General features: G+C 45.8%; 3 protein-coding genes across 5 annotated transcripts in view; 2 read left to right on the forward strand and 1 right to left on the reverse strand.

The window, feature by feature from the left end:
• Positions 1-15: 15 nt before the first annotated feature.
• On the forward strand, positions 16-14,975 carry LOC148050833 (zonadhesin-like). Its single transcript, XM_087740968.1, has 17 exons — positions 16-140; positions 897-1,138; positions 1,809-1,973; positions 2,438-2,562; positions 3,309-3,577; positions 4,140-4,348; positions 4,820-4,961; positions 6,236-6,486; positions 7,114-7,243; positions 8,288-8,456; positions 9,678-9,854; positions 11,269-11,399; positions 12,308-12,507; positions 13,474-13,612; positions 13,905-14,036; positions 14,403-14,511; positions 14,721-14,975. Exons 2-17 carry the CDS (start codon positions 950-952, stop codon positions 14,872-14,874), a joined length of 2,691 nt encoding a protein of 896 aa, XP_087597094.1. The 5' UTR covers positions 16-140; positions 897-949; the 3' UTR covers positions 14,875-14,975.
• A 4,045-nt stretch (positions 14,976-19,020) lies between these two features.
• On the forward strand, positions 19,021-22,453 carry PLAAT1 (phospholipase A and acyltransferase 1). 3 transcript variants are annotated; one of them, XM_087740969.1, is made up of 4 exons: positions 19,021-19,166; positions 19,743-19,975; positions 20,168-20,436; positions 20,824-22,453. In XM_087740969.1, the coding sequence occupies exons 2-4, from the start codon at positions 19,837-19,839 to the stop codon at positions 20,923-20,925; spliced, it is 510 nt and encodes a 169-aa protein (XP_087597095.1). In that variant the 5' UTR covers positions 19,021-19,166; positions 19,743-19,836; the 3' UTR covers positions 20,926-22,453. The 3 variants fall into 3 exon arrangements, with proteins under 3 accessions (XP_087597095.1, XP_087597096.1, XP_087597097.1); XM_087740970.1 differs by having other exon boundaries at positions 19,043-19,166; positions 19,683-19,975; XM_087740971.1 differs by having other exon boundaries at positions 19,060-19,166; positions 19,740-19,975.
• A 106-nt stretch (positions 22,454-22,559) lies between these two features.
• LOC104015732 (putative cation-transporting ATPase 13A5) overlaps positions 22,560-25,337 on the reverse strand; it is a 35,466-nt gene continuing 32,688 nt past the window's right edge. Inside the window, 1 exon segment of the mRNA XM_087739720.1 lies at positions 22,560-23,643. Coding sequence (XP_087595846.1) covers positions 23,491-23,643 — 153 coding nt within the window. The 3' untranslated portion in view covers positions 22,560-23,490.

The raw sequence follows: 25,337 nt of genomic DNA on the forward strand, positions 1-25,337 counted from the left end.
TGAAAGCTGGTTCACCAGTTATCCCTGCACTGAACGCTGCACCTGCAAGGCTAACAACACCATTGTATGCACATCCTGGGAGTGTGGAGTCCGAGAGGAATGCAGTATTCAGGATGGTGTGCTGGGCTGTCATTCCAATGGTAAGTCCTGCCTGAAAATGGTTCTCAATGTCAATTCCATAATTAGATCCTTCTTCTCCTTCTAGCTTTATTATAAATATCTTTTCATATGTGATGGCAGAGAAGTCCCAACTGACTGCTACCAGTGCTAAGAGATGAAAAGACATGATGATCTGTCTTGCAAGCACAGATCCCCTTCCTCTGTTATAGTGGATATCAGCAAAAACTGATGCTGCCCAAAAGCTTGCAAAGTCACTTGGGTTCCTTTTGTCTTGATAATACAAATTCAAGTCCCACATCACCAGTTCTGCAAGCTCTAAATATGGGAATAATTGAGAACTGCATTTCTGAAAGTCTGGGTGATGGCAAGTGCATTAAGTATCTATGTATATAGATGCAAATTTATTTACTTTTATGTTTACATGTATATGTATACATATAATTATGTATTTTCACATACCTAAGTAGAAAAGCTCTGTATTACTCTCAACTACCACAAATCATAGCTACAACAGCATATAGAAATGTATAAAGAGGTTCATTTGCTGCCAACTTGCCAGTTTGTACAAAATTTGCAAATTAAATTTAGGAGACACTTTCTGGAAATTTCTTACTTCCAAATAAATGCCATTGGCACAAACCTGAGATATCTTTGTGAAGTTTTGCCCACATAATAATGATCAGGATTAGGTTGCTGCATTAATGCAAACATCTTTGGTCAGCTGTGTCCACGGTGAAATCCAGTCCAAAGTTCTTAGATCATTTTTTCACCTTCAGGCCAAGCAACGTGTCAAGTGGCAGGAGATCCCCATTATTTCACTTTTGATGGAATGATGTACACTTTTGTGGGTACCTGCACCTACACCTTGGTTGAGGTTGTCAACAAGAACAGTGTCATTCCCATAACCATCCTTGGCAAGAATGAAGACAGAGGACTAAGAGGGGCTACATACCTGAAAGAAGTCTACATAGATGTGTATGGTGTACGAATCACCCTTCAGAAAAGCCAAGGAATCCTGGTAGGTGGTGGTGCTCTTTATTTTGGCAAGAAGCATCTTAAAATTAGCTCACTACAGTAGCTGTAGGAAAAAGGATCTTCATGTTTCTTAATGAATATGTATGCATATGCTTAATTAATACTTGTGGGCACCTCCATTAACTGGATATCATGGGGAAATATCATTTCTTACTAGTTCCAAGGCTTCTTGGTTTGGGTTTACTGTTCTATTGGCCCTATTTTGGAGATGGAGCCCAGAGCCTCCAGATCAGAGAATTGTTGCCTGAACTAAAGAATGGGGCTCCCCACTTCAATAGCTGTTGTAAACCCGATCAGCCATAGCTAGCTAACAAGAGCAGAGGAAAAGCAAGTCATACTGTATTGGTTTAGAACAGCAAGGGGATCTGTGGCAGTACCAGAGGCAGGGAATCCACCCTATGGGTGGGTAAGAGCTTGCTCACTACCAGGGATCTTTCCAGCTTCCTGTTAAAGGCACACGCTACGAGTTCTGCCCAGCTCTCCTCAGCTAAAAGGCCGATTCCTGCAACCCATAGTTGGAATATACAATGGTGGAAGTGTAAAGGAGCTAAAACTGTCATAGAGAAATCTTCAGCACTGCAAGGAATATAGATTGTAAGCAGAAAAGCTTTCACAGAAGAATGTCCATACTGATAAATGATATGTCTCTCCAGTTGAACAACGAGAGAGTCTACACTCCAGTGGAGAACCGGTTGCGAGGCGTGTCCATTGGAAAAGTTGGCAGATTTATAGTAGTGGAAACTGACTTTGGTGTGATAGTGAAATATGATGGCAATCACCATCTGGAAATCACCCTCCCACAGTCTTATTTCTCAAAGGTAAGATTTAGCATGTAAACATTTGGCACTGTTTCAAAACCACTGCTTTGTGCATTTACTTTTAATTTCTTTTATTCTTGTGTTTTGCTATTGCATCTTTCTTTTGTAATCTTCTGTATTGTAATACATATCATTTTTTTCCTTTCTGTTTTTTTCTCTTCACAACAATTTCCTTGAGTTCCAAGGGGGTAGTCAGAGAAAATGAGCTGGCTAGGGGAATACATCCAGCTTATAGAATTAAATGCCTTGAAGCCTAAGGGAACCACAGATTTACTGCAGTTTCTGTTTTATTTCTCCATGGGTGAAATAGTCAGACACTAGCGAGTATGTCTGAAATGTCTGGTACAAGATTGGTTGGTGGTGGTGATTTGGTCACATCATTTCATAGGCAATGAATAAGCAATTATTGGGGAAGCTGATGTAGAACAGATTGTGCTTAGAATATGGTTATTGTTCATTTGCAGGTACATGGCATGTGTGGTAACTTCAATGATAATCGTGAAGATGATCTGTCCTTGCCCAATGGTACACTCGTCAATGTCCCACAGTTTGGAAATAGCTGGAAAGTGGAGGAAGACAGTGATGAAGGGTAAATGTAACTTCTTTTCATACCTTCCATCTTCCTTCAGGAAACAGTCTCCTTTCAATTGTTTTGACTGTTTGCTACTTTGTAAAATATAAGTAGTGTATATGAGACTTTTCTTGAATTTGAAGCTCAAAAAAAAGCCATCACCACAGGAAACTACTGCACAGGCCAGAGGGGAACCACAGCCATTCTTTTGACCTACATACACACTTGGGGAATTAGACTTTGGGGTAGTCCACAGTGTGGACATAGCCTCTGTTTATTTTACACTGAAAACGCCTAGAGCAGGATGATGGTGTTGGGGAACAGTGAGGGCCAGCTTCTCCCTAAGGGACAGGGAGCCAAGTGTGATAACGCAGCCAAGAGAACAGTGGCCTCACCAGCCAGGGCCCATCCCGCACTGCCCAAGCAAGGCAAGCAGGGCAGGCCCAGGGGTGGAAGCCAGGGGAAGCCAAGAGTCCAGATCACCACACAAGTTTGCAGTGATGAGACAGGTCCAAGGCCAAGATGAACAGTCAAACCTCTATTCAGGGTCAAGTTCAGTGAGAGTAACGAGGGTCAGACACAGCATGGTGATTGCCAGGCAAGTCTACCTCTCTCTAGTCTTTCACTCATAGACAGAAAGAAGACTGTAGTCTTTAGTGTTCTTTGTTTAATACCTTTCAATAGAAACAAACTTTACAGTTTCAGTCTCTGTCTTATACATGCCTTTGAAACTTAAATGCAGCTGTGTCTGTGCTTTCATACAGTTGTTTATCAGACTTAAGAGAAGATGATGTTCCTCCTTGCACTGCTGAGAATAAACCAGTCATTGAAAGCCAGTGCAACGTCCTAAAATCAGACAAATTCAAAGCATGTCATAATCTAGTCAAGCCTGAAGACTTCATACAGATCTGCATCTATGACATGTGCCAGTATGATGGCATGAAGTCTGCTCTGTGCGACATAGTTCAAGTCTATGTGGACACCTGCAGGAATCATGGAATCACCATTGAGTGGAGGAATAGCACATTCTGTCGTAAGTGCACAAGCAAGTGAAAAAACTGAAACTTGGATGGCTGATAGCATGAAAACAGATTAGCAGTATTGGGTGAACAAGTTATGTAAAAGAAAATTAAACCCAAATTTTCACAAAATGCAATTCTATTATTATGATTTTATGGCTCCATTGTTGCACTGAACTGTGTTCAGGTTGAGCTAAACCCAGTGATAACTCAGGACTAGACAAGTTATGGATAGTAATGTGGAGTTAGAATGGCTTTAGGAGCCAAAAGAGGCATTTGCAGCTGAACTGGAATACTGAATATGAATGATCTAGTGCCAGGTGCCACCAGTTCAGGCATACCTGTAACAGAACTGAATCAGCAGCTCCAGAGAGGGTTCTCTGTTTTGGTTTTGTTGTTTTTTTAAATAAAATATAGAAAATCAAAGCTGGTTGATGATCAAAATCAGCTATTAAAAGGCAATTCTATACTACCATTTTATAGGCCAAGTTGTAGCTTTCAGGCAGGCACATGTGTTTGCAGTGCACTTTCTAAATGTCTTTAATAATGCTGATTCTATTCTCTTCACCCACACAGCATTGCCCTGTCCACCCCACAGCCATTACACGGACTGTGTCTCCACCTGCCCATCAACATGCAATGACATTTTTGCCTCTTCCCTTTGCGAGAAGACAGATGAGTGCACAGAGGGCTGTGAGTGTGATAATAATTATGTGCTCAGTAATGGCAACTGTGTACCTCTGAGCAAGTGTGGCTGCAGGGATGATGACAACAATTACTACAGTGTAAGTAGTGTGTCTGTGGAGCAAACCTCTGGCTGCAAAACTTGTAGAAAGTTAGTCTCCTGTCCATCTGAGTGAGAGAGAGAGAAATCTTCAAGCTCTACCTCTTAAATACCTATTATCTCATTAGTAAAAGCTGCAGGCTCAGGTATTAGGAGATGCAGGAGCTTGGTACTTTGCACCTGAGGCCAAAATTGAGGCATATTCAAAACTAGTCAATTGATCAGAGTTATTCAGGCAGTCTGTCCTAGTCCTGTTTTGTGTTCAAATTCTCATGTCGAAGACAATAATATGAATGGACTGGGATCCTCCCTCCCAGGCTTTTGGTGAGAATACACCTGGACTGAGCAGTTGTGGAATCACTAGCTGGACAGGTTGCACCTAGCCAGCCCCCACACCCTTTGCTATTGAACTTCTATTGCATTGCAAAGCTGAGCACCTTGATAACATATTATTAACACAACTTGTGTCCAGGCTGGGGAGACTTGGATAACTCCACACTGCACCAAAAGATGCCAGTGTCAGAAGAACGGTGTCATCAAATGTAAGAGCTATAGCTGTGATTCTAAAGAAACCTGCGTAATCAAAAATGGAAAACACAAGTGCAATCCAACAGGTACGTGCAGGCAGCTCTTCACTTGGTGTTCCATGAGGGCTGGAGAAGGAGGAAGGATGTGGGTGTCCATTCTTTCTTCCATGGCACTTCCAGTCTTTTCCACAGGGAAAAAAGGCAGCTCTGACAGTGCTGTTGATGACACATTATTGAACACAAAAAAGCCTCAGTTCTCAGAATAGAAAGTTCCAGTACAAGACAGAGAATTTGTAGAGGGAAGTGGAACAAGAGTTTGAAAATTTACTTACATCTAGAAATTTGACGGTTTGGTCTGACTAGTTTAATTAAAAAAAAAAAAAAAAAGAAAAGAGATTTGTGCTGCATCTACCAAACCCAAAACTCAGATATGCCTGTGAATCCTTTGGCAATGATCTTGTTTTTTCCATTGCATGTTGATTTGAGAACAGAAAAAAATAAAGGCAAAACAGGACAGAGAAGATCTGAACAGATACGTAATAGGCCAGTCAGAGAACTTTGGTGGGTTTTCATTCAATAGCTGCTTTGGCTAAGCAAAGTTAATCCCATATTCTCTAGGTAAATTGGATTATTTAGGAGACAGCTTGCTGCCTAGTGACTCTACACTTCAATTTTGAAGAACAGTAAGGCATAGTTCCTACTGTATTGATGATCAGTACAAAAGCATAATGCAAATCCAGCTTCCCCCTGCTCCGTTTTGGTAAAATACCACAGCAGAGGCACCCCAGCAGTCTTAAGGAGAGACTTGCTTCTGGGATAACGGTTTGCTCTGCGCTCAATGGTCAAGGAGAATACTTAGACAATAGTCGCTGCATCTGATTTTTAGGTCTGTTGAACCCAATGATCAATTTAGTAACCTCAGAAGAAATCAGTGTAACAGCAGTGAGCCAGCCATAGTTAGACATTGCTTTTCATGTTCCAATAATTTTGTAGCAACACATTGCTGAGGATTATGAAACCGACATCTCTAAGAGCCCACTGCAAGACATGCTCTGTGGCAGAGTCATTCCTCTGCAGAGGACCAATGTGCATAACTTAGTCTCTATAAAGCCTATAAACCCTAATGTTCTGCTTCAGTTCAGCTGGCTCACACTGGTTCTCAGCAGAGGAATGAGTTTCTCTGGTCGTCTCTCCATTTGAGTGTCCATTCACTAGGGTGATGCCTGAGCACCCATCTCTACTTTAGAAGACCTGCATGCTAGCAGCAATTATTTTTATGTAACTTATTTTAAACTGATCCATGCATGGGATCTGGCACATGCACATTCAGAATCGAGAGTAATGAAGCTCTTCCCCTTTAGGTTTTGGGAAATGCCAGGTCATGGGTGACCCACACTACATCACCTTTGACGGTCTGGTGCACCACTTTCAAGGGAAATACACATATATTCTGGCTCAGACCATCCCTGACCTACCTGATACTCTGACGCCATTCAGCATTGAAGGCACGAACTATCCTTTTCATCGAAGTCGGCATATTACTTACCTGAAAGAGATTATCATCAATGTTTACAATCACACAGTGCGATTCAGGCAAAACAAGCAGCTTGTGGTAAGTCTTTTTCTGACTGCAGAGCACAGAGAAAGGCCCTCCCTTGGAGTAAAACACCTTTCAGTAATAAATGTCTGTTTTGAAGAATTTAAGTATTAAAGTTAACTGTATTATTACAGCAGTGCTATTGGGGCAACCACAAATGTGACTTTCAGTTGTGTGGAGTCTTTTTTCTCTATAGCTATGACCAATATAATTCTACTTCAAACAAATAAATTAATAAATAGAGATTTAGGAATAAAATACCAAATATCCCAAGACTTACAATAAAGCCATACAAATTTTTGTCAGTGGTAAGGAAAAGTGTGAATTATGCTAGGAAAATTTTATTTCCATCCCCTTTATTAGTGCATAACAGTATATATAGCTCATATATACATTTTTAGCTCAATAATAGAAATCTCTTACGATGATATGAAAATACTGTGTCCAGATCACTTTCCTCAATACATGATTTTGTTAACTTTAAAAAATTGAATACTGAGTTTTTTACCTTGTTAAATTATCTGAGATATTTATCATAAAACCAGAGAGGGGGAGTGTTCATTTGTGGCATTGACCTGTACTGAAAGCAGATTTGAATTTGGCCTATATATTATGAATTTTAACTTATTCTTTCCCTGTTAGTTGGATGGTGTGAGGGTGAGACCCCCTGCTCATCCTCATGAAGGTATTCATATACATGAGAGTATAACAAGAATTTACCTGAAGACAGATTTTGGCTTATACCTGAGCTTTGATGGCAATCAAAATGCAGGTAAGTGATACTAAAACAATGTACAGGAATACTTATGCACTGTCTCAAAAAATATTCTTATTGCAAAGGAGGTCTAAACCCAGGCAAAATTAGAAACCTTCACCCTTTGAGCCTATGGCCCTTTGTAATATGAACTTCCAGAAAATTAAAACAAAAAAGTTTCCCAGGAACCAGAAAAACCATAAAACTAGCATTTCTTTATCTGGATCCACCTGAACTTAGGAGAAATGAGGTGTAGACTCAGACTGTTCTACTTTTTTCATGTTAAGTAAGGCCTGAGTGATAAAAACGAAAGCAAATAAGAATGATGAGGTGAAGTCTGGATCTGCCCCTTTGCCAGCTTAATCCAGTCATAGGACTGAGGGCCTCAAGCTATACAGCTGTGAATGCATCCTTTTACATCTTCCTCTCAAGCCTGTTCCAGGTAAATCTCATTCTTTAGTGTTTCTCAGCAGGACTCATATCACATATATGCAACTCACTCATGTAAGTTGAACACACGTTACCTCTTCTGTTCAAAGCAGAGTTACTCCTGATTTACAACAGAATATAGCCATGTTATTTCTGAGTGTGTGGTGAAAGTGCCAGGCCATTTATACATACAACCATCATTCCAAACCCTAAAATTCCAACTGCAGAAAGCAAAGGTCTGTTTTATAGGAATTCTGTTTCTCAACGAGCAAGTAGATTGTAAGTGAATGGCAAAAAGTGGGTGGTGCATTCAGTTTGTTGCAAAGCAGTAAGCAGTATGCACTAAGAACGCTCAGGTGGTGATGTCATGTTATATAATACCTTATTGGCTGCAAGAAAAGACTTTTTTTCATGATCCATGTTGCAGAGCACAGAAACAGTCCTGTGAATACATGTATGATCACGTATGTTCAGGGCTGTGTTCATATCCTACGTATGTGGCCCATGTCACATTACGAGCTCCGACCTGAATTATGAAATGTGGTACTACACACTGCTTTCCACCTCTTCCATACACTCAGAAGCAAAGATTTCTGTGTAATGTTTTTTTTTTTTTCTTCTGAACTTCCCTAGATATAAAGCTGGCCAACACCTACAGAAACAGAGTGGAAGGCTTGTGTGGTGACTTTGATGGGAGACATAGAAATGACTTCACAAAGCCAGATGGTGTTTGGGTGAAGAACGTGGATGTATTTGGTGACAGCTGGAAAGTTCCTCTGAAAAGAAAAACCTCTCGTCTCAGGTACTTAATTTTCTATTTAATATCCATGGCAAGCACAGCCACTGGAAGTGACTGAATTAAGCCATAGTTAATATCCAGGAATTACTATACTGTCTTATTTCTGGTCTTTCTTCTTCCCTTGGTCTGTGTGTAGGGACTTTTCCTGCTCATCACTAAGGTGAACTATCAGTGCCCTTCTGTCTAGCCAAAAGAAGCTTGAACTATCACTGCATTACTCCAGTAGCCCTCTTTGGAGTCACAGCCATTACAACTGCTAGGGCACAGGGATGAATAAGATCTTTGCCAAGCTTATGGTTCCTGGCAAAGATAAATACATCATGTTGTGCTGGATGGGCCTGAGGGAGGGCAAATCCTGGTTCAGTGTCATCCCTCCCTCTGGAACAGAAGGAAGGTAGCTTTGAAATCCATCAAGATGAATTCACAATTCCTCCCAAAAGAGGTTCTTGAAGAGTCTGATTTCCTTACTTTCATGGCTATCTAGTGTTTTCTGCCAGTACACAAAAAGTAAGGACATTCTTTTGAGTATAAATGAGCATGAGATTTGTGGTCAGGCAAATTCTGTGCTAATTAGTCCATACAGAACATTGAAACAGGTAGGGAAAGAAGTTTCCTTCCTTCCTTCTCAATTTGCTTTGAAAGACCTTTGGAGGTTGCTTAGGCACTAATACAGAACTCTTTCAGCAAGTAAATGGAATTGTATTAGCTGCCAGGATATAATTTGGCTGCAAAAACTTTTCTGCCAGAATAGCAGAAAGCAGTATGTAGGCTAGTGTTGAGCATAAAGAGGCTCTGGAGGCTATGCCTACAGGAGAATTCTGGCACCTCAGGCATGCAGCCAGTTGTTCAGTGAAAGTGAACATAGGTCCAAAAAGTAGTGGCCTATTCCAGCTGCATCATTCTGCCTAACGTTCAAGTTTTATTGAATAGATTGGATGAAGAAGGCATTGGATGAAGCCTGTATCATGCAGAATTTCCAAAGAGATAATTACAGCATCCCTTTTGATCTAAATACCCATAAATCTCTGAGATGATAGGAAGTGTTCTAGGACATCTTTGATTTGCTTTGTCTATCTCCTTCCAATTCAGGATAAATCATGAGAGAGAAATAAGCTTATACTTGCACCACAAGGCAGAAGTACTCTTGTGGTGTTACTTAGAGAGTAGTACCATGAATGCTGGATGTACAGAGAATTGATGGTTTCATAATTACTTCAATTACAGACGAGATGTCATCTCAAAAGCTGAGTCTGAGGAGGAACCAGATCCAGGGCTCTTCCAAGGCTGCAATGAAAAACAGCTGAATAAAGAAAACAGAACTTCAAGATGTCAAATCCTGACTGACTCAAATGGTCCTTTCGTAAAGTGTCATTCTACGGTCTCACCAAATTTCTATTTCACGTAAGTGTCTACTACAGACAGTTATTCTCCCCATTTGCTAAATCATTTTGGTGCTAGTTTCTGACAAGAAATTTGCATCTTCAGTCTCCAGGGTATTAATAGGAAATGAGGATAGTAAGTGTCTTTGGAAAACTGGGCCCAGTGATTCCAGTATTGATATACTTAAATCCTCTTAATTATTTTTAAATAATGGTGATGATCTGTCTTTCCATCTAGAGTTTCACTTTTCTGTTAGCTCTAGAAAGTAGCTTTCCTCTTTCCCTACACAAATAAAGCAGTAGTGTTAAGCATTTTACCTGTAGGCTGGGATTTCCAGTGTGCTTACAGTTCTCATCCACATTCAGTGAGAATTTAGTACCTGGCTCTATTAGTTTCCTTTTAGCAATTCTAGCTTCATAAAATCTAGCCTTCATGCTATAGTCATAAAGGCTAAAGCTGTCAGTGACACTTCTTGAATCTTTTATGGAGAAGTGCAAAAAACAGATTAGTGAAGAGTAACTAACCTGGTATCTTCAAGAAAGTTCCTTCTGCTGTGTTTCAAGGCTGCTCTGGCCTCCTACATATACAATTCCTACACACCTAATTTTGAGCTGTATGAAACCTGTTGATTCGTCCCGACATTCATCATTCATCTGTCATCAGTCACAAAATTGCCAGGTAGCTGCCAGTTTTCTTTAGTTACATAGTTGTATCTAATGTTTAAAGGTAGATAACGCCCACCCCAGTCCTCTTAGCTGTGAGAAGAATGTGAAGGTATCTTAAGCGAGATAAACTGAACCACTGGCTTCAATGTATATATCCTGATTCTTAACATAAGCCTACTTTTCTCTGCACTCTAGAATTTGGTTGGGCAGCCTGTTCTGCCTTTGTAGTGGTTGCCTGATTTTTCTGAGGTGCTGCATACTTGCAGATCCCATTCATCTTGGATCTCAATGCCTCTGAAAATCAGACCACGGATATCCAGACGATGAGCAAAGCTGAGAAGATAGCACTGGCAAACAAACAGAATTCTGTGTTCAATATTCAAGGCATATGGACATGGGGAGGGCTCCCATGTATTGAAAGAAGTGCGTAGTCCAGCTATAAGACTTAGAAGCATTAAAAAGTGCTCTATAACCAAGATGCAGCCATGCTAGCCCAAAACAGAAGCAGACAGCAAAGCATAACTTACTGTGACAAGCGGTCAGGTACCTGTTTATTGCTTGTTCATATATGAATACCTCATATGTTAGCAGCAGCTGCATAACAAATGACCTGATCTTCCCAATCATGTGGCTGGGGTTTTTTTATTCCTCTGTTTTCCTGTCAGCCAGACACAGGAAAACAGAACTAACCCAGAGTTAGGCAGAAAAACAGCTGAAAATAAACAATAACAAAGGAATTGGGGATGAACGCTTTCTCATCTTGCACATAGGAGCTGCCTGTTTGATATGTGTGTGGAAGGAGATGAGGATGCTACCCTATGTCGCAGTCTGCAAGAATACGTGTTGGCTTGTCAGGAGCAAGGAGTCCGTATGGAAGGCTGGAGGCAACAGACAGTTTGTGGTAAGCACAGGAAGAACCAGAAAGTATGGTTTCTGCCTAAAGGGCTCTCAAAATCTGAGATTTGAGGCTTTTCCTAGACGCACCGTATATCAAAGCTTCTCAGGGAGCAAAAGCATGTTGATTCATGCTTCAATCACAGTTCACAGTTTAGCATGAACACTTGCTCTTGTGGCCTCTCTTCTGTGTCCTATGCTGACTTTGGCATTTAGACCCCAGCTTAGAAAGCTACTTAGGAAAGCAGAGCTCCTCTGTCATCAGAAGTTTTGTGAGAGAAAAAAAAAGTCCCCATTCCCACTGGGCAAAAAAGTTAAAATTTTTGAAACCATCACAAGCCACAAACCTGAAGGAAAAACATTTCATTTCAATCTCTTTTTAAATCTACAAAATATACTAATTCTCTTTTTTACCTGTGAAATTTCAAGATACAAGATTCAACTGAAAACTCCAAATCTTTCAGACTAAAAAATGCTGAAATAAAACTTATAATAACATCAAACCTTTTTGTCCTAATTTTTTTTTTCCAAGTTGGGAGATTCATCAAACCATACTTCCCCTACATCACCCATGGTTAGATGACTTTGTATTCCTGGTGATACAGTTCCCAGAGTTGTGAAACAGCTCTGGTACTTGCAGGGATAGCTACCTTGAATGTGTGAGAAGTTATCTGAGATCAGTGAACACCAGGAATGAGGGCACAGCATTCAAAGAGCTTTGACAATGCATTTCCTGACTTTGGAGTGCTTTACTTACAACCTCAGTACTATTATATTTGTATGCACATCTCTGTGTATGTGTGTTCATCGTATTGCCTCCTACAAAATGGTAACATCCTCTGGATCTCAAAGGGCATTGTGTAAGTAAGTAACGCACAGCAACCCACTGTAACTGTACTCTCCTTATTTTTACAGCTATTTCATGTCCTGCCAACAGCAACTACAGCTCATGCATGTCTGCATGCCCGGCGTCCTGCAGCGATTTGACCAGCCCCTCTGAGTGTGAATTACCTTGTGTTGAAGGCTGTGAATGTCTCCCTGGCTATGTTCTTAGTGGTCTTGACTGCGTACCTTACAAACAATGTGGCTGCACATACCTTGACAGATATTATGAGGTACAGTCTCTCTGTGGGTCAGACAGCTCCCGCAGCACCAAACAATATTTTCTTCTGCTAATTATTTTGACAATCTCCTCATTCTCCTCAGCATGTAATTTCACATTAGAAACAAAGAGTAATTGTTTAATAAAATTCTGGTCTCTGGAGGAAGGGAAGAGAGAGTAGATCACTTGGTCTGCCTCTGCCTGCCAGAATACTCAAGGCAGGCATTTGAAGAAAGTATGATTACACTCTGACCTCCATGTAAATTCTCCACCTTTATTATGCTAAATAACAGCCTCATAGGCTCTAAAGTTTACAATACACCAGTTGCAGAGAAATTCTGTCAGTCACTGTGGTCCCTCTCCTCTCAGTGAAGGGTGGTATAGGAAGGTTGAGAGTCTGTAGAGTTGCCTATGACATGAAGAGAGCCCCAAGCAAGGCTGGATTCTGAGGAACACAGAGAATCCTCCATTATCGCTTCAGGAAAAAACAGCTTCATAATTTCATAGCTTTCTGTTTTAACACTAGAGATTTGGTACAGGAAAGGCCTAAACCAGGAAAGATTGTTTTATGGGAGGAGGGAGACACTTACTTACTATAAACAGGTGGCACTTGCCAGAAAAATGGCACATAGCATTTCCACATTGCCTTGGAGGCATGATGTGATGCATCTGCCACTCTCTCTTACCTCCAGCAACAGTTGGACACTGTTGGTTGCAGACATACCCCACCTGGGGCTAGGATCTCATACCCCAAACTCTTCTTTTTCCTGCTTTCTTGGGCCATCCTTGAGTTTCAAAGAGCTGGATTAATAAGCCGCTTGCTTTCTTTTTTGTACAAACTACTAAAAAAAACCCAAAACTGCACTGTTGCCATTCATCACAAAGGCATCAGAGAGAATAGCTTGGGGCCCCAGTGCTCCATTCATGTATTTTTCTGGCTAATTTTGACATTTTTTAACATTTAACTGCTGTCTTCCAGATTGGAGAAATATTCACCACCGATGACTGCTCTCAGAGATGCCAGTGCACAGACAGCTCCACTGTCTCCTGCTGTAACATAGCGTGTGGATCTGATGAAATCTGTGGCATTTCCAGCTACAGTCGTGGATGCTACAGGAGTGAGTCAACCATCATCACCTTGTCTTTGATGCTAAGAAGTCTTGACTTGCTGCTTATAGGACATCACTGGGTTGGGGATAGTTGCAACAGTGTGTACAGAAGGGATCTTGCTCTGATGTTTCATTATAGCAACAGTGTTTCTTTCCCTTATTCCTGTTGTCAAGTACAAGTAATGTGCCTTAAAATACAGGGGATGTCCAGCATTAGGAGTCAGTGTAATCTAAGCAAGAACAGTTTTCTCAGGGGTGGATTATCTGAGAGTCTGAAGTGTTTCTCCTTCCTTTTTGCTAGGTGGACCATGTATGCCAGATCCTTGTAAGAATGATGGAGTTTGCTCTGAAACTACCAACAGCTCTGCTTTCCCCTTCTACTGTGAATGTTCAGAACTGTACACAGGACCAAGCTGTGAGACTGAAAAGATTGGTAATAAAACTATTTTGGATTTCAGTGTCTGCATTACACACACCACTTTCAAAAATGGGTGTCATTATGGAGAAGACTGAGCTTACTCTTCATTTCCATGCTGTAAATTAGTAGCCCAGTGGGTGAGAGCCTGTGGTCATCCAAGCAGAAAGAAGGAATCAGATCCCCCAGTAGAGAGGTGCTAGAAGGCATGACAGCAGGGCTCTGTAGAGCATACAGGACCTGGGTCGGACACCACTCCAGAAAGCCACATTCATCAGAGAACGCAGTATAAACCAAGACGACAGGCAAGGGTTGAGAAAAAGTTTCTGTTCACAGTATGGTTAGCTTCCACTAACAGGGCTCTTGTTTCTTCTTCATTTGAAGACTCTCCCATATTTGATCCTGTGGACCATACAATCGCCATCGTCATTGGAGTTGTGGCAGGTGTAGTTGTTATCGTCATTCTCATCTCCTCTGCAGTGTACCTTTACAGGTAAGGCTTTTCCCAGCTTTGCTATGTTCAGCCGAGTCAAGACACATACACCCCTTTTAGCACCTGTAAACCTCAAAACTCCCATTAATCACATACCTGCAGGACCAAAATCTGACTTCATTCATGCTCACACCATTATTTGACCTCTTTCTACAGCTAAGAATAGAAATTAAAAATGGTTGTTCTTTTTTTTTTTTTCCATTGTACAGAAGGAAGAAAAAGATGGATACAGCTCCAAATTCAAGGGATTCTTCTTTTAAATGGTCCAGGGATGAACCGGATGACAGAGTACATGATCAAGATTATGGCTGTATCATGAACACTGCATTTGATCAAAATGAATCCCAAAATACTTACCTATAGTTAGCAATATTTTTCCAATTCATTTGTATTACTTTCTGCTCTTGTATTTTAATAGTATTTCTAATAATTTGAGATGGTATAATAATAAATAAATCATTGCATTTGCTGAAAGCCTTTTTTGTATTTTAATAGTATTTCTAATACTTTGAGAAGAAATAATAATAAATAAATCATTTCATTTGCTGAAAACCTTTGAAATTGTTCATCTGAAATACCTCTCAGATCTCATGTTGTAGACCTAAATTGAAATATGTCCTAACTCACATAAAAGACTGTGTTGTCTTCAGAGGCTGTTTGAAAAACAAAGTCCAGACAGAATTTGCCAGCACAAGTGTGCTGCATAGCATTGCATACGCACCTCTGATAGATGGACAAACTGCAGACTGATGCAGTCAGAATTAATTATAGCATCCCAGGCAGATCTTCATGAGATCATCTTACCCAGTCCTTCCATGGGGAGCGTGCTGGGTCTTCCATGAGCTAACTGAGCTGGACACAGTCCTTACTCCTCTTCTGGCAAGGCATGTCCAACTGGGGAGAGAAATATATAAGAAGACACTGAGCTCATCTGGTGACAGGTGTAGTAAAAACGGTGACCCCCATTGTCCCCCTTGGGAGTGCTGGACTGAAAGAAGTGATTGTTTGAAGAAGAGCTGCCTCCTTGCTGTCAGGGTGGAGTGGACAAGAAGTAGGGCTGTCATCAGCCCCTGGCCTGTGGGGGCTAAGCAAGAGCATAACTTAACAAAAACTTTCTGAAGAATGAGATCCTGTCATAAACTCTCCTTGAGGTCTTTGCAAACTCTGAAGCTGCCGCGCTCCGATGAATGTGGGTAGATCTGCATCGGCTCAGTCCCAGACCATGCCAAGGACCACCCTACAGCAGAAGATCAAAGAGGTGTTTGTGGCAAGGCCTAATAACACGCAGTGTGCGGGACACCCACCCCATGACAGACCCCTCACAAGGCTCGGGGGACCAAGGCACTGCCTGGGCCTTGTACAAGCCCTGAATGAATTTCCGATGCCATGAGTGAAGCTTTGAGAGATAAGGCATGCACCATTAAGGCTTCTCTGATGCTTTTCCAGTTCTTTGCAGGTTCACTTCTGATTACAGTGAGGAACAGTGTGGGCTTCCCGTTGTTTCTGCCATAATGCTGGTTATTACTTACTTACCCTTTCTGCATCCCTTTATCTATAAACTCATGTGTGCTGTTAGCCAAAAAAGTATTTGTAACCTCCATGGACAGTTAGGCAGATAAAAGGCATTTTATTCTAGGCCATTCAAGAATACGCCAGCTGTCCATACACGCACAGCTCAGCTATTTTGGAGAGGATGTGAATGGAAACGGGCTTTCAGCCTCGTTACATAATGAAAATGAATCAGCACGAGAGACCTACCCATGCACAAATGAACTGTCAACCTTATGCTGGAATTTCACCGCAGTTATAAAAGCATTTTTCCTGCCTGTTCAGCGGCAGCTTCCTATTGCGCTCTTGCGCTTGGCAACAGTGCGATTCTGTGAACACTGAGCGGTGCTGACCACGCTTGCCTCCCCTCGCAGTTGGTGGGAGCACAGGCCCATCCCTAACCTGCAGGATCCCAACCCAGGTTCTCCCAAGCAACAGGCCCCAGCTGTGCCCAGGTAAAGCAGATTTCTGGGTTTCCATGGATACATCTTGCTATTTCAATACCTCAAGAATTGCCTTGGCTTTCCACTGCAAACCTTGCAAATACTTCAGATTTGAAACAGGGGCTGATACAGAGTGCAGAATTGCAATTCAGTGCTCCACCGAATTAACTATGTCATGTCAATAGAAGCCAGAGAGATGATGAATCTTCTGCTGCTCTGATCTTTTACATCAATTGGCTTGCTCATCTGACTTTCAAAATGCTGGGCTTCAAATACACTGCTGTCATGGTTTAAGCCCAGCCGGCAACTAAGCACCACACAGTCGCCCACTCACTCCCCCCAGTGGGATGGAGGAGAGAATTCGGAGAGTAAAAGTGAGAAAACTTGTGGGTTGAGATAAAGACAGTTTAGTAGGTAAAGCATCTATGAGCCACAGTCTCTTCAGGGGTATACCTGCTGAGGCATAGGCTTATCCACAGCCACAGTCACTTTGAGGAGCACCTGTTCCAGCATAGCCTTCTCCATGGGCCACAATGCCTTCAGAGGGATACCCGCTCCAGCGTGGCCTTACCCACAGCCACAGTCTCTTCAGAAGTAAACCTGCTCCAACATGGCCTTACCTATGGCTGTAATCCCTCCAGGGGTGTACCCGCTCTGTGAAGGGCTTATCCATGGCCACATGCTTTGAGGTGCTCCAGCATGACCTCATGCACAGCCACTGATGCTTCAAGGTGCACCTGCTGTAGCATGGATTTATCCACAACCACAGATGCTTCGAGCTGTACCTTCTCCAGCATGGACTTATTCTTGGGCCACAATCCTGTCAGAGGTATACATGCTGCAGCACAAACATAACCACGGCCACAGATGCTTCGAGATGTACCTACTTTGGCATGGGCTTATCCATGGCCACAGACACTTCGGGGTGTCCTGCTTCCATGTGGACTCATCCACAGGTCACAGTCCCTTCAACTAGAGTTCACGCTGGAGTTCCAGCCTGTCCAGTACAGCAGCACAGAAACAGCAGCGGTACCCTGGCCATCTGCCAGCCCAGGCGCATGGCCATTGCTGCTGTCAAAATGCTCCCAGGCACAGCAGAGTAAGATGATAAGCAGTTCAGCAGTACAGCAAGCAGTGAAAGCAAAAAGCAGCCACTAACGAGCACCAGACTAACATACAGTGAAGCACGCAAGCCCCATGGCAAGCACAGGAGCCGGCCGATCAATAGCTAAAGAGAAATAACAGCTATAAATTTGATCTAGCACATTCCAATCAAATCTGTTGTTACCTTGAACCCTTTGAGCCCCATATTGGGTGCCAAAAAAGGACTGTTGTGGTCTAAACCCAGCCAAGAACTAAGCACCAGTTCGCTCGCTTACTCCCCCCCAGTGGGATGGGGGAGAGAATCGGAGGAGTAAAAGTGAGAAAACTCATGGGTTGAGATAAAGACAGTTTAATAGGTAAAGCAAAAGCCACGCACGCAACCAAAGCAAAACAAGGAATTCATTCACTGCTTCCCATGGGCAGGCAGGTGTTCAGCCACCTCTGGGAAAGCAGGGCTCCATCACGCGTAACAGCTACTGGGGAAGACAAACGCCATCGCTCTGAATGTCCCCCCTTCCTTCTTCTTCCCCCAGCTTTATATGCTGAGCATGACGTCATATGGTATGACACAGCCCTTTGGCCAGCCTGGGTCAGCTGTCCTGGCTGTGCCCCCTCCCAGCTTCTTGTGCACCGGGCAGAGCACGGGAAGCTGAAAAGTCCTTCACTAGTGTAAGCACTACTCAGCAACAACTAAAACATGAGCATGTTATCAACATTATTCTCATACTAAACACAAAACACAGCACTATACCAGCTACTAGGAAGAAAATTAACTCTATCCCAGCGGAAACCAGGACAACTGCTTCGTTCAACTCACCCAGGGGACAGTTTTGCTGACAGCGAGCCCTCCTTTCCAGCATCCTGCACCGGCAAGAGCCAAGGAGCCAGCCGTACCTGCTCGGCTGCGCTCAGGCTGCCTGCGCTGCCCGCCCCTCAGCTCAGAGGACCCTTGCTGGGCACAATCAGGAGACTTCTCTGATGTCCTGAAAGAAATTCCTGGGCCACAACATGAAAGACACATGAAAAGCCATCCTAAAAATCTCTTTGCCCTAAAATGGCCACTGGGATTTACCCTGAGCTCCACCTCCTTTCCTTCCCTTCGTCAGCAAAGAAGTGAAACGGCAGCTCTGCGCTGCCTTTCGCTCGGGGAAGGTTTCCTGGTGAGGGATGCCCGCGTACCCCTCGGCTCGGCAGCACAGCTGCCCCGGCTCCGCACACCGGAGCCCGCCCCCGCGGCCGGCGGGGCCCCGGGAGCCGCGGCGGGGCCCCGGGCAAGGCGGCGGTGGCCCGTCTTCCTCGGGGGCAGGACGAGCTTTTCCACCCCGGCGGGTGGTTTTGGCAGCACCCGCTGGAGCGGAGCCTCCGCCGGCGGAGCGGAGCGGCTGCTTGGCAGGCAGGGAACTCCCCCGGGCCCGGGCAAGCGCCGCCTACCCAGAACCCGCCCGGCTCCTCGTTATTTACAGCGGCCGGGAGGAGCCAGGCCCCGGCCCGGCTTCGGCCGCTGCCCCCCCGCCCCCGGGGCGCAGCCCGGCCGGGGCAGCGGCGGGACGGGCGCCGGCGGTGAGCGGGGCGCGGTGGGGGGGATGCGGGGCAGCTCCGGGGGTGGGAGCAGGCGTCTGCCAGCAGGATGTGGCCCCCTCCGGGGTGCCGGGTGCTGTGCTGCAGGGGTGCCGGCGGCGGGCGCGGCTCTGCCGAGCTCCCGGGGGTGCCCCAAAGCCTGGGGACGGGCTGGGCGCCCCGGGTGCCCCCCCGGGGAGCTGCGACCCCGCACAGGGGCTGGCCCGGTACTGGCACAAGCAGAGCCCGGACAGGAGCACGGCCGGCCGTGCATCTTGCGGCGGGGACCGTTCGGAGCGCCGGCCCGGGGAGGGCGAGCCGGGGACGGGCGCTGCGAGCTGGGTGCCGGCCCGCCATGGCTTCACCCTCCCGCAGCGCTTGGCAGGAGGGGGCGATTGCATTTCTTACCCGAGGGCAGCGCGTCGGTAGCGGGCGGGACCGGCTGGCCCTAGCCAGGGCCCTGCAGAGAGGGGCACCTCCGCAGCAGCGGTTGGGTGCCAACTCGACGATGCTCCGCAGGCAGTACAAGCGCACCAGTGCCAGGCCCTAATGATCTCCCTGCCTGCGGTCCCCCAGCAGATGCCCTGTTCTCATCCCAGACCTCCCCTCTCCACCGTGCCTTGCACTGAGCCTGCCCAGCAAGAGGGGCATGTCCTGACCGCACGCTCTTGAGATGGCAGCTATCGAAAGCTTCAGCGCCGCCCACCCCGGAGACCCCCAGCCTGGGGACCTGATCGAGATCTTCCGGCCAGCTTACCAGCACTGGGCCCTCTACCTGGGGGACGGGTACATCATCAACGTGACACCCGTAGGTAAGGCTGGCGGAGCCTGGCAGGGTGCAGAGGGGGCCTTGGGGTGACCTGGGAGCCCAGTCTCCCTCCACGGGCCAGTGGTGGACCCCGTGTGTGTAGATGGCATTTCCAGGAGCCAGCCAGAAACCCCTCTGAGGTCTTGGAGGGGCCAGACAGAGCCTGCCTGGCTGATCCCATCCCTGCCTTCCCCAGATGAAGGGCCCCCAGCCACGTTCGGCAGCGCCAAGTCAGTGTTCAGCAGAAAGGCCCGGGTGAGGATGCAGCTCCTGAAGGACGTGGTGGGAAGTGACACCTACCAGATCAACAACAAGTACGACGGCACCTACACTCCCCTCCCGGTGGAGGAGATCATCCGGCGTGCTGAGTACCTCATTGACCAGGAGGTATCCTACGATCTGCTCGGCAACAACTGCGAGCACTTCGTGACGCTGCTCCGCTACGGCGAGGGGGTCTCTGACCAGGTAAGTAACACGGGGTAAGCCCCTGCGTGCCTCGCAGTGCACCTCCTTGCTGCTCTGTGTGAGCCCCTGGACCAGGGCACAGCTTGCAAACTGCATGGGGACAGCAAACCCCAGGCACGAGGTCCAAACTGTCACTGCCTCTGCCCTCACTGGAGACCCTGGCCCAGGAGGTTCAGCGTGGTCTGTCTGCACCCTGATAGTGCCATCTTACTGAATGCCACAACCTAAGGATAAAAGCCTGGGTGTTACCCCTTCTGCTTATGGGGCAGGTGTCCCTCATTCATTTAATGGCTTTGATTATCTCTGCTTGCTCTTCATTAGTGTGCCTGGGGGTAAAAAAAAAAAGCTCATCACATTTCCAGCCTGTGTTTTACTTCACCTTTGCAGGCCAACCGAGCAATTGGTGCCATTGGGTTTGTAACGGTTGCCGCCGGTGCCTTCTCCTTGCTGGGCTTGCTCCGGAGCAGATCCAGAGAGAGACAGTACTGACGGGCCGCCGGGATGAGCTCGGAGCAGGGCAGGGAGCCCCTGGCCGGGAGGGATCCAGGACAGTTTGTGGCCACAGCTGCCACCGAGACTTACTAACAACTGTGTTGCTCTTGCTGAGAGCAGAGCTAGCCTGTTTGCCACATCTGCTTTTATTTCATTGCCTGTGATGATTTTTGTGGTAGTCTGGGAGCGCTTGCAAGCAAATTCTCCATCCTCACACCCCCGGTGCTCTGCTGAGGGCTGGCACGGGCTTTCTACACACATCCTGGTTTTATCAGCTACATCCTGTGGGCCCTTTCTGTGAATAACCTATTTCAACCCTAACATTTTTACTTTTTTAATCAAAAGTAATGTAAAAGTATCGCTGAGGGTTTATTGTGTGTCCTCCAGCTGAGGGCTTGTGCAAGTGGAAAACCCCACGTTCCCAGGCCTGCGAAAGGGCAGACAAGGCATGTACTCTGTCTCAGAGCCCGTGCCTGCGGTGCCTAAACTGAGCTGTTCCTGCGAGGGTGGGAGGGAGGAAGGAAGGGCAGGTCATACAGGCTGTATCCCTCTGTTTTAAATGAGTGCTCTGGTTTTGGCATGGTGGTGTTTTTCTCGGTTTCCGTCTGCCTGGAAAACATCCCTTTACCTGGCTTTTCTGACTCTGACTTTGGGGGCAGCAGACTCTCAGTCTGGGGGGGGTCTGACAAAAACCCCAGCTAGCTTTTTCTCTGGCAGCTGTTTGTTCTAGGTTGGGACTACTGTGCCACTGAAATTTCCCTCTTCATCCCTGTAAGTGCAGTAATTGTTGGCATTGGACCTGACCAAGCTTACCAGATGATCTTTAAGGTCACTTCTAACCGTTCTATGATTCTACTCCTTGGGCTGCCAAAGCACTGAGGTTTAAAGAAAGATCACCATGGATTGCAAGGGCAGCCCCGTGGAGCTGGGGCCATTGGCTCCTCAGTGACCAGAAGTTGAGTTTAAACAGTTTGTAGCCCCAGCACAAGATCGATCTTCCTCCAGCCAGCAGGAAGGCAAAGCCAGGGTCCCTGCAGTGCTGTGGGGGGCATACCTGGAGAATGAGCTGTGGCCGCACCTATGCCCCATCTCCAGATCTATAGAGCCCCACTATTTCCTTGTCACAAAGCTGATGTGTGGCTTGTCTTAGAAGAAAACTGTTTTGGAAAAGTGTCATTTGTTACTCTTTACCAGGAGTATCTGGCTTGTGTGTTTGGAACCATGTTATTTGCAGACCTCATGTAAGAAATTAAATCCTGTGTTGCTTTCACCACATGCAACTGCCTGGACTGTAAGAAGAGATGAGAGCAAAAGAGCTGTCTGTAAGAGGCCTGCTATTTTTGGCTGCTCTTAACATCTACATAACAGGATCAGAAGCTTTTTTTAAACATCAGTTGTTTCAATGTTTGAAATAACAAAGCCAAGACTTCTGGTCATATTTTGTAGTGCCCTCTGTTATTACATTTAAATAAAGTTCTTTTATAATATGTTTTCCCATATTAAAATAAAAGTGAACCTGAAAGTCTTTTTTTGCTTCCTGCAAATGTAATCAAAAGTTCTTTCATGGCTAAACTAATGAGGTTGTTGAACAACTGAAGATAAAAGAGCAAGTAGAGAGGGGCTGAGCTTCTTGTGCCTGTCCAGCAGCCGTGTGCCAGAGCACGTTAAAACCCCTGCTCTGTGGCATGACCTAGTTACAGCAAGAAGCCAAGGCTTAGCCCTGCTTTCTGCCACGTGACACCAAACCTGGGCCGGGACGTGGCAGCAGCTGAGCATGAACTGGGGCATTATGTGTGCCCAGCAGCTCTGCTGTCCTCTGCCTTTGCAAGCTTAAGTGGGGCACATCCTCTCCAGCCTTCCCAGGCTGGTCTTACAGCAATCTGCGAGCTTTAACCTTTCCTGTACTCAGAGGATTATGTCTGCAAGAGCTCACAAGGGAGAGCTGGGTGAGGGCAGTGTATGCACCCTCTCACATCTGTAATTCACTCTGGGATGCAAGAAAACTGGAATTACTTCATCTGGGGAACGTTCTTGGAAGCCACAGCATTTCATTTAACTCAGGGTTTTGCAATTGTACACGTGCTCCTCTGTGCGGTCAAGATTAGGTCACTTGTGTTGGACTGCCTTTCCATCGAGCCTGATGGGTGCATTGACTGGATTTGGTGGAGCAGTGGCTGAAACATGGAGTGAAAGTGTGACATGGAGCAGCAGAAGCCATCACTTTGCTGTATTCAGTATTTTTGAGCCTTTGTAGGAGATGTTGGCAAGGCCCAAGATCTGCTGTTGCCATGGAGTAGAGTCAAGGCTGTTATTTTACCAGCAGCCCAGAGAATAATCCTTGCCTGTGCTCCGGGGCACAGCCAGCACAGGCCCAGCCTGCCCCTGAATGGATGGGTTTGTACAGGGACCTCAAACATCTGAATCTGGTGCACGTCAAAGGATGAAAACACAGGCTGTTCAGTGCAAGCCGGGGAAGCTGCCAGCACTGCACAGCCCCATGCCTGGCTGCAGGGTCTCGCCTAGTCCTCAGCGCTGTATTCATAGGTGGGGTTAATGTAAATCTCATCCATGCTTTTTGCTGTAGTCTTTTGCGTTCATGGGAGGTCAGCTGGGATCCCTCTGCAGCATCCTCTGCCATTTTCGGTACTGGCTGTTTGACTTGTACCCAAACCAGGCTTTAATCAGCAGCCAGAGGTGCTTGTTCTGCAAGATAACCTTTTGGGCCCCTCACTACAAGAAGGACATCGAGGTGCTGGAGCGTGTCCAAAGAAGGGCAACGAAGTTGGTGAAGGGTCTAGAGCACAAGTCTTATGAGGAGCGGCTGAGGGAGCTGGGGTTGTTTAGTCTGGAGAAGAGGAGGCTGAGGGGTGACCTTATTGCTCTCTACAACTACCTGAAAGGAGGTTGTAGCGAGGTGGGGGTCGGTCTCTTCTCCCAAGTAACAAGTGATAGGACGAGAGGAAATGGCCTCAAGCTGCGCCAGGGGAGGTTTAGGTTGGATATTAGGAAAAAATTCTTCACCGAGAGGGTGGTCAGGCATTGGAACAGGCTGCCCAGGGAAGTGGTTGAGTCTCCATCCCTGGAGGTATTTAAAAAAAGGGTAGACGTGGTGCTTGAGGACATGGTTTAGTGGTGGACTTGGCAGTGGTAGGTTAACGGTTGGACTCAATGATCTTAAGGGTCTTTTCCAACCTTAATGATTCTATGATTCTATAACGTCCTGCAGAATGACATGGTGCGGGGTCAGTGCTGTTGCCCTTCAATGGAAGGGAGGACCACTCTGGGACAAAAGCCATCCCTTGCTACATGTGCAACCCCCCTGAGCCCCATGGCGCTGGGCAGCTGCGTGCAGTCCCCTTCAGTAACACGGCTGCCAAATGCCACCTTCCCCATTCACAGGAAGGCTCTGTTCAGTTGTAGCAGGACAATGCTGATCTCAATCTGTTTAGCTGAAGGGGATAATCAAGGGGCAAGATTTTCCTTCTGGGGCTGTGGGACAACCAGGCACTGCTACTCCTTGCAGGGGACAATACCCAGTGCTGGATACAGCCAGCCTTGACCCACAAAACACTTTAGGGCTTAGTCATTACTGCAATATCCAGTGGCACAAGCCAGTGCACTCTCTGGCCTGGTCGATTGTAGGACAAGAGGCAAGTGGTTGTTTCAAAATCACTGCCAAGCCCCTGACCCATGCTGCTGGCTCCCATCCCCTGGGAGCCAGGGCAGCAGGCTCCTCCCAGGCAGCTTCAACTCCCTCCCTCTTTAAAGGCTTAAGAGATGTGGTCTAAATAATTTCTGGGGCTGCATAAAATGGATTTGACTGACACACATTGAGTCTTAAAGAAAAAAAAAAAAAAGGCCTGAGGGTTTATGCTTCTGCAGGAAGAGAGCGTTGCTGCAAATGGGGGTAGAAAGACCTGACCAGACACTGCTTCTGTTCACCCTGGGGAACAGGCGGTAAACAAATGCACTCATCTCTGTAAAAAAAAGACACAAAAAAGGTGAAAAGGTGACCAAGAGCATCAGTAAGATGTAAACTCTCCAGATCACAGGAGTGCAAAGAAACTGTTGGAAAAGACATGAACAGCAATTAGGTTTAAATGCTTTGCCAAGATTTGCATCTGTTCCTAATGATTTGAGAGGCTGACTAACATTTTCCCAGTGGCAAGCATGGAGGAGGCAGTAGGAAGTGACAGTAATTCCTTGTCACAGAGATCTTGGAAGGTTTGGTGCCAGATTCCCCACGGCACGGAGCTGCCTAACTCATTTTGGCTACTTAAGCTACTGCTGAAACCCGCAGATCAGGTGCCTGGGGCAGGATCCAGTGCCCAAATACTTCTGGAGAGCTGCAGCTAGTGCACAACGTGCGGCTCCTCTCCCTCTGTGTATGCCCACCCTAACGCCAGGCC

This window comes from Nipponia nippon, unplaced genomic scaffold (assembly GCF_047370975.1).
Source record: "Nipponia nippon isolate SJK-2023a ecotype South Korea unplaced genomic scaffold, ASM4737097v1 scaffold_7, whole genome shotgun sequence".
Lineage (NCBI taxonomy): Eukaryota > Metazoa > Chordata > Aves > Pelecaniformes > Threskiornithidae > Nipponia > Nipponia nippon.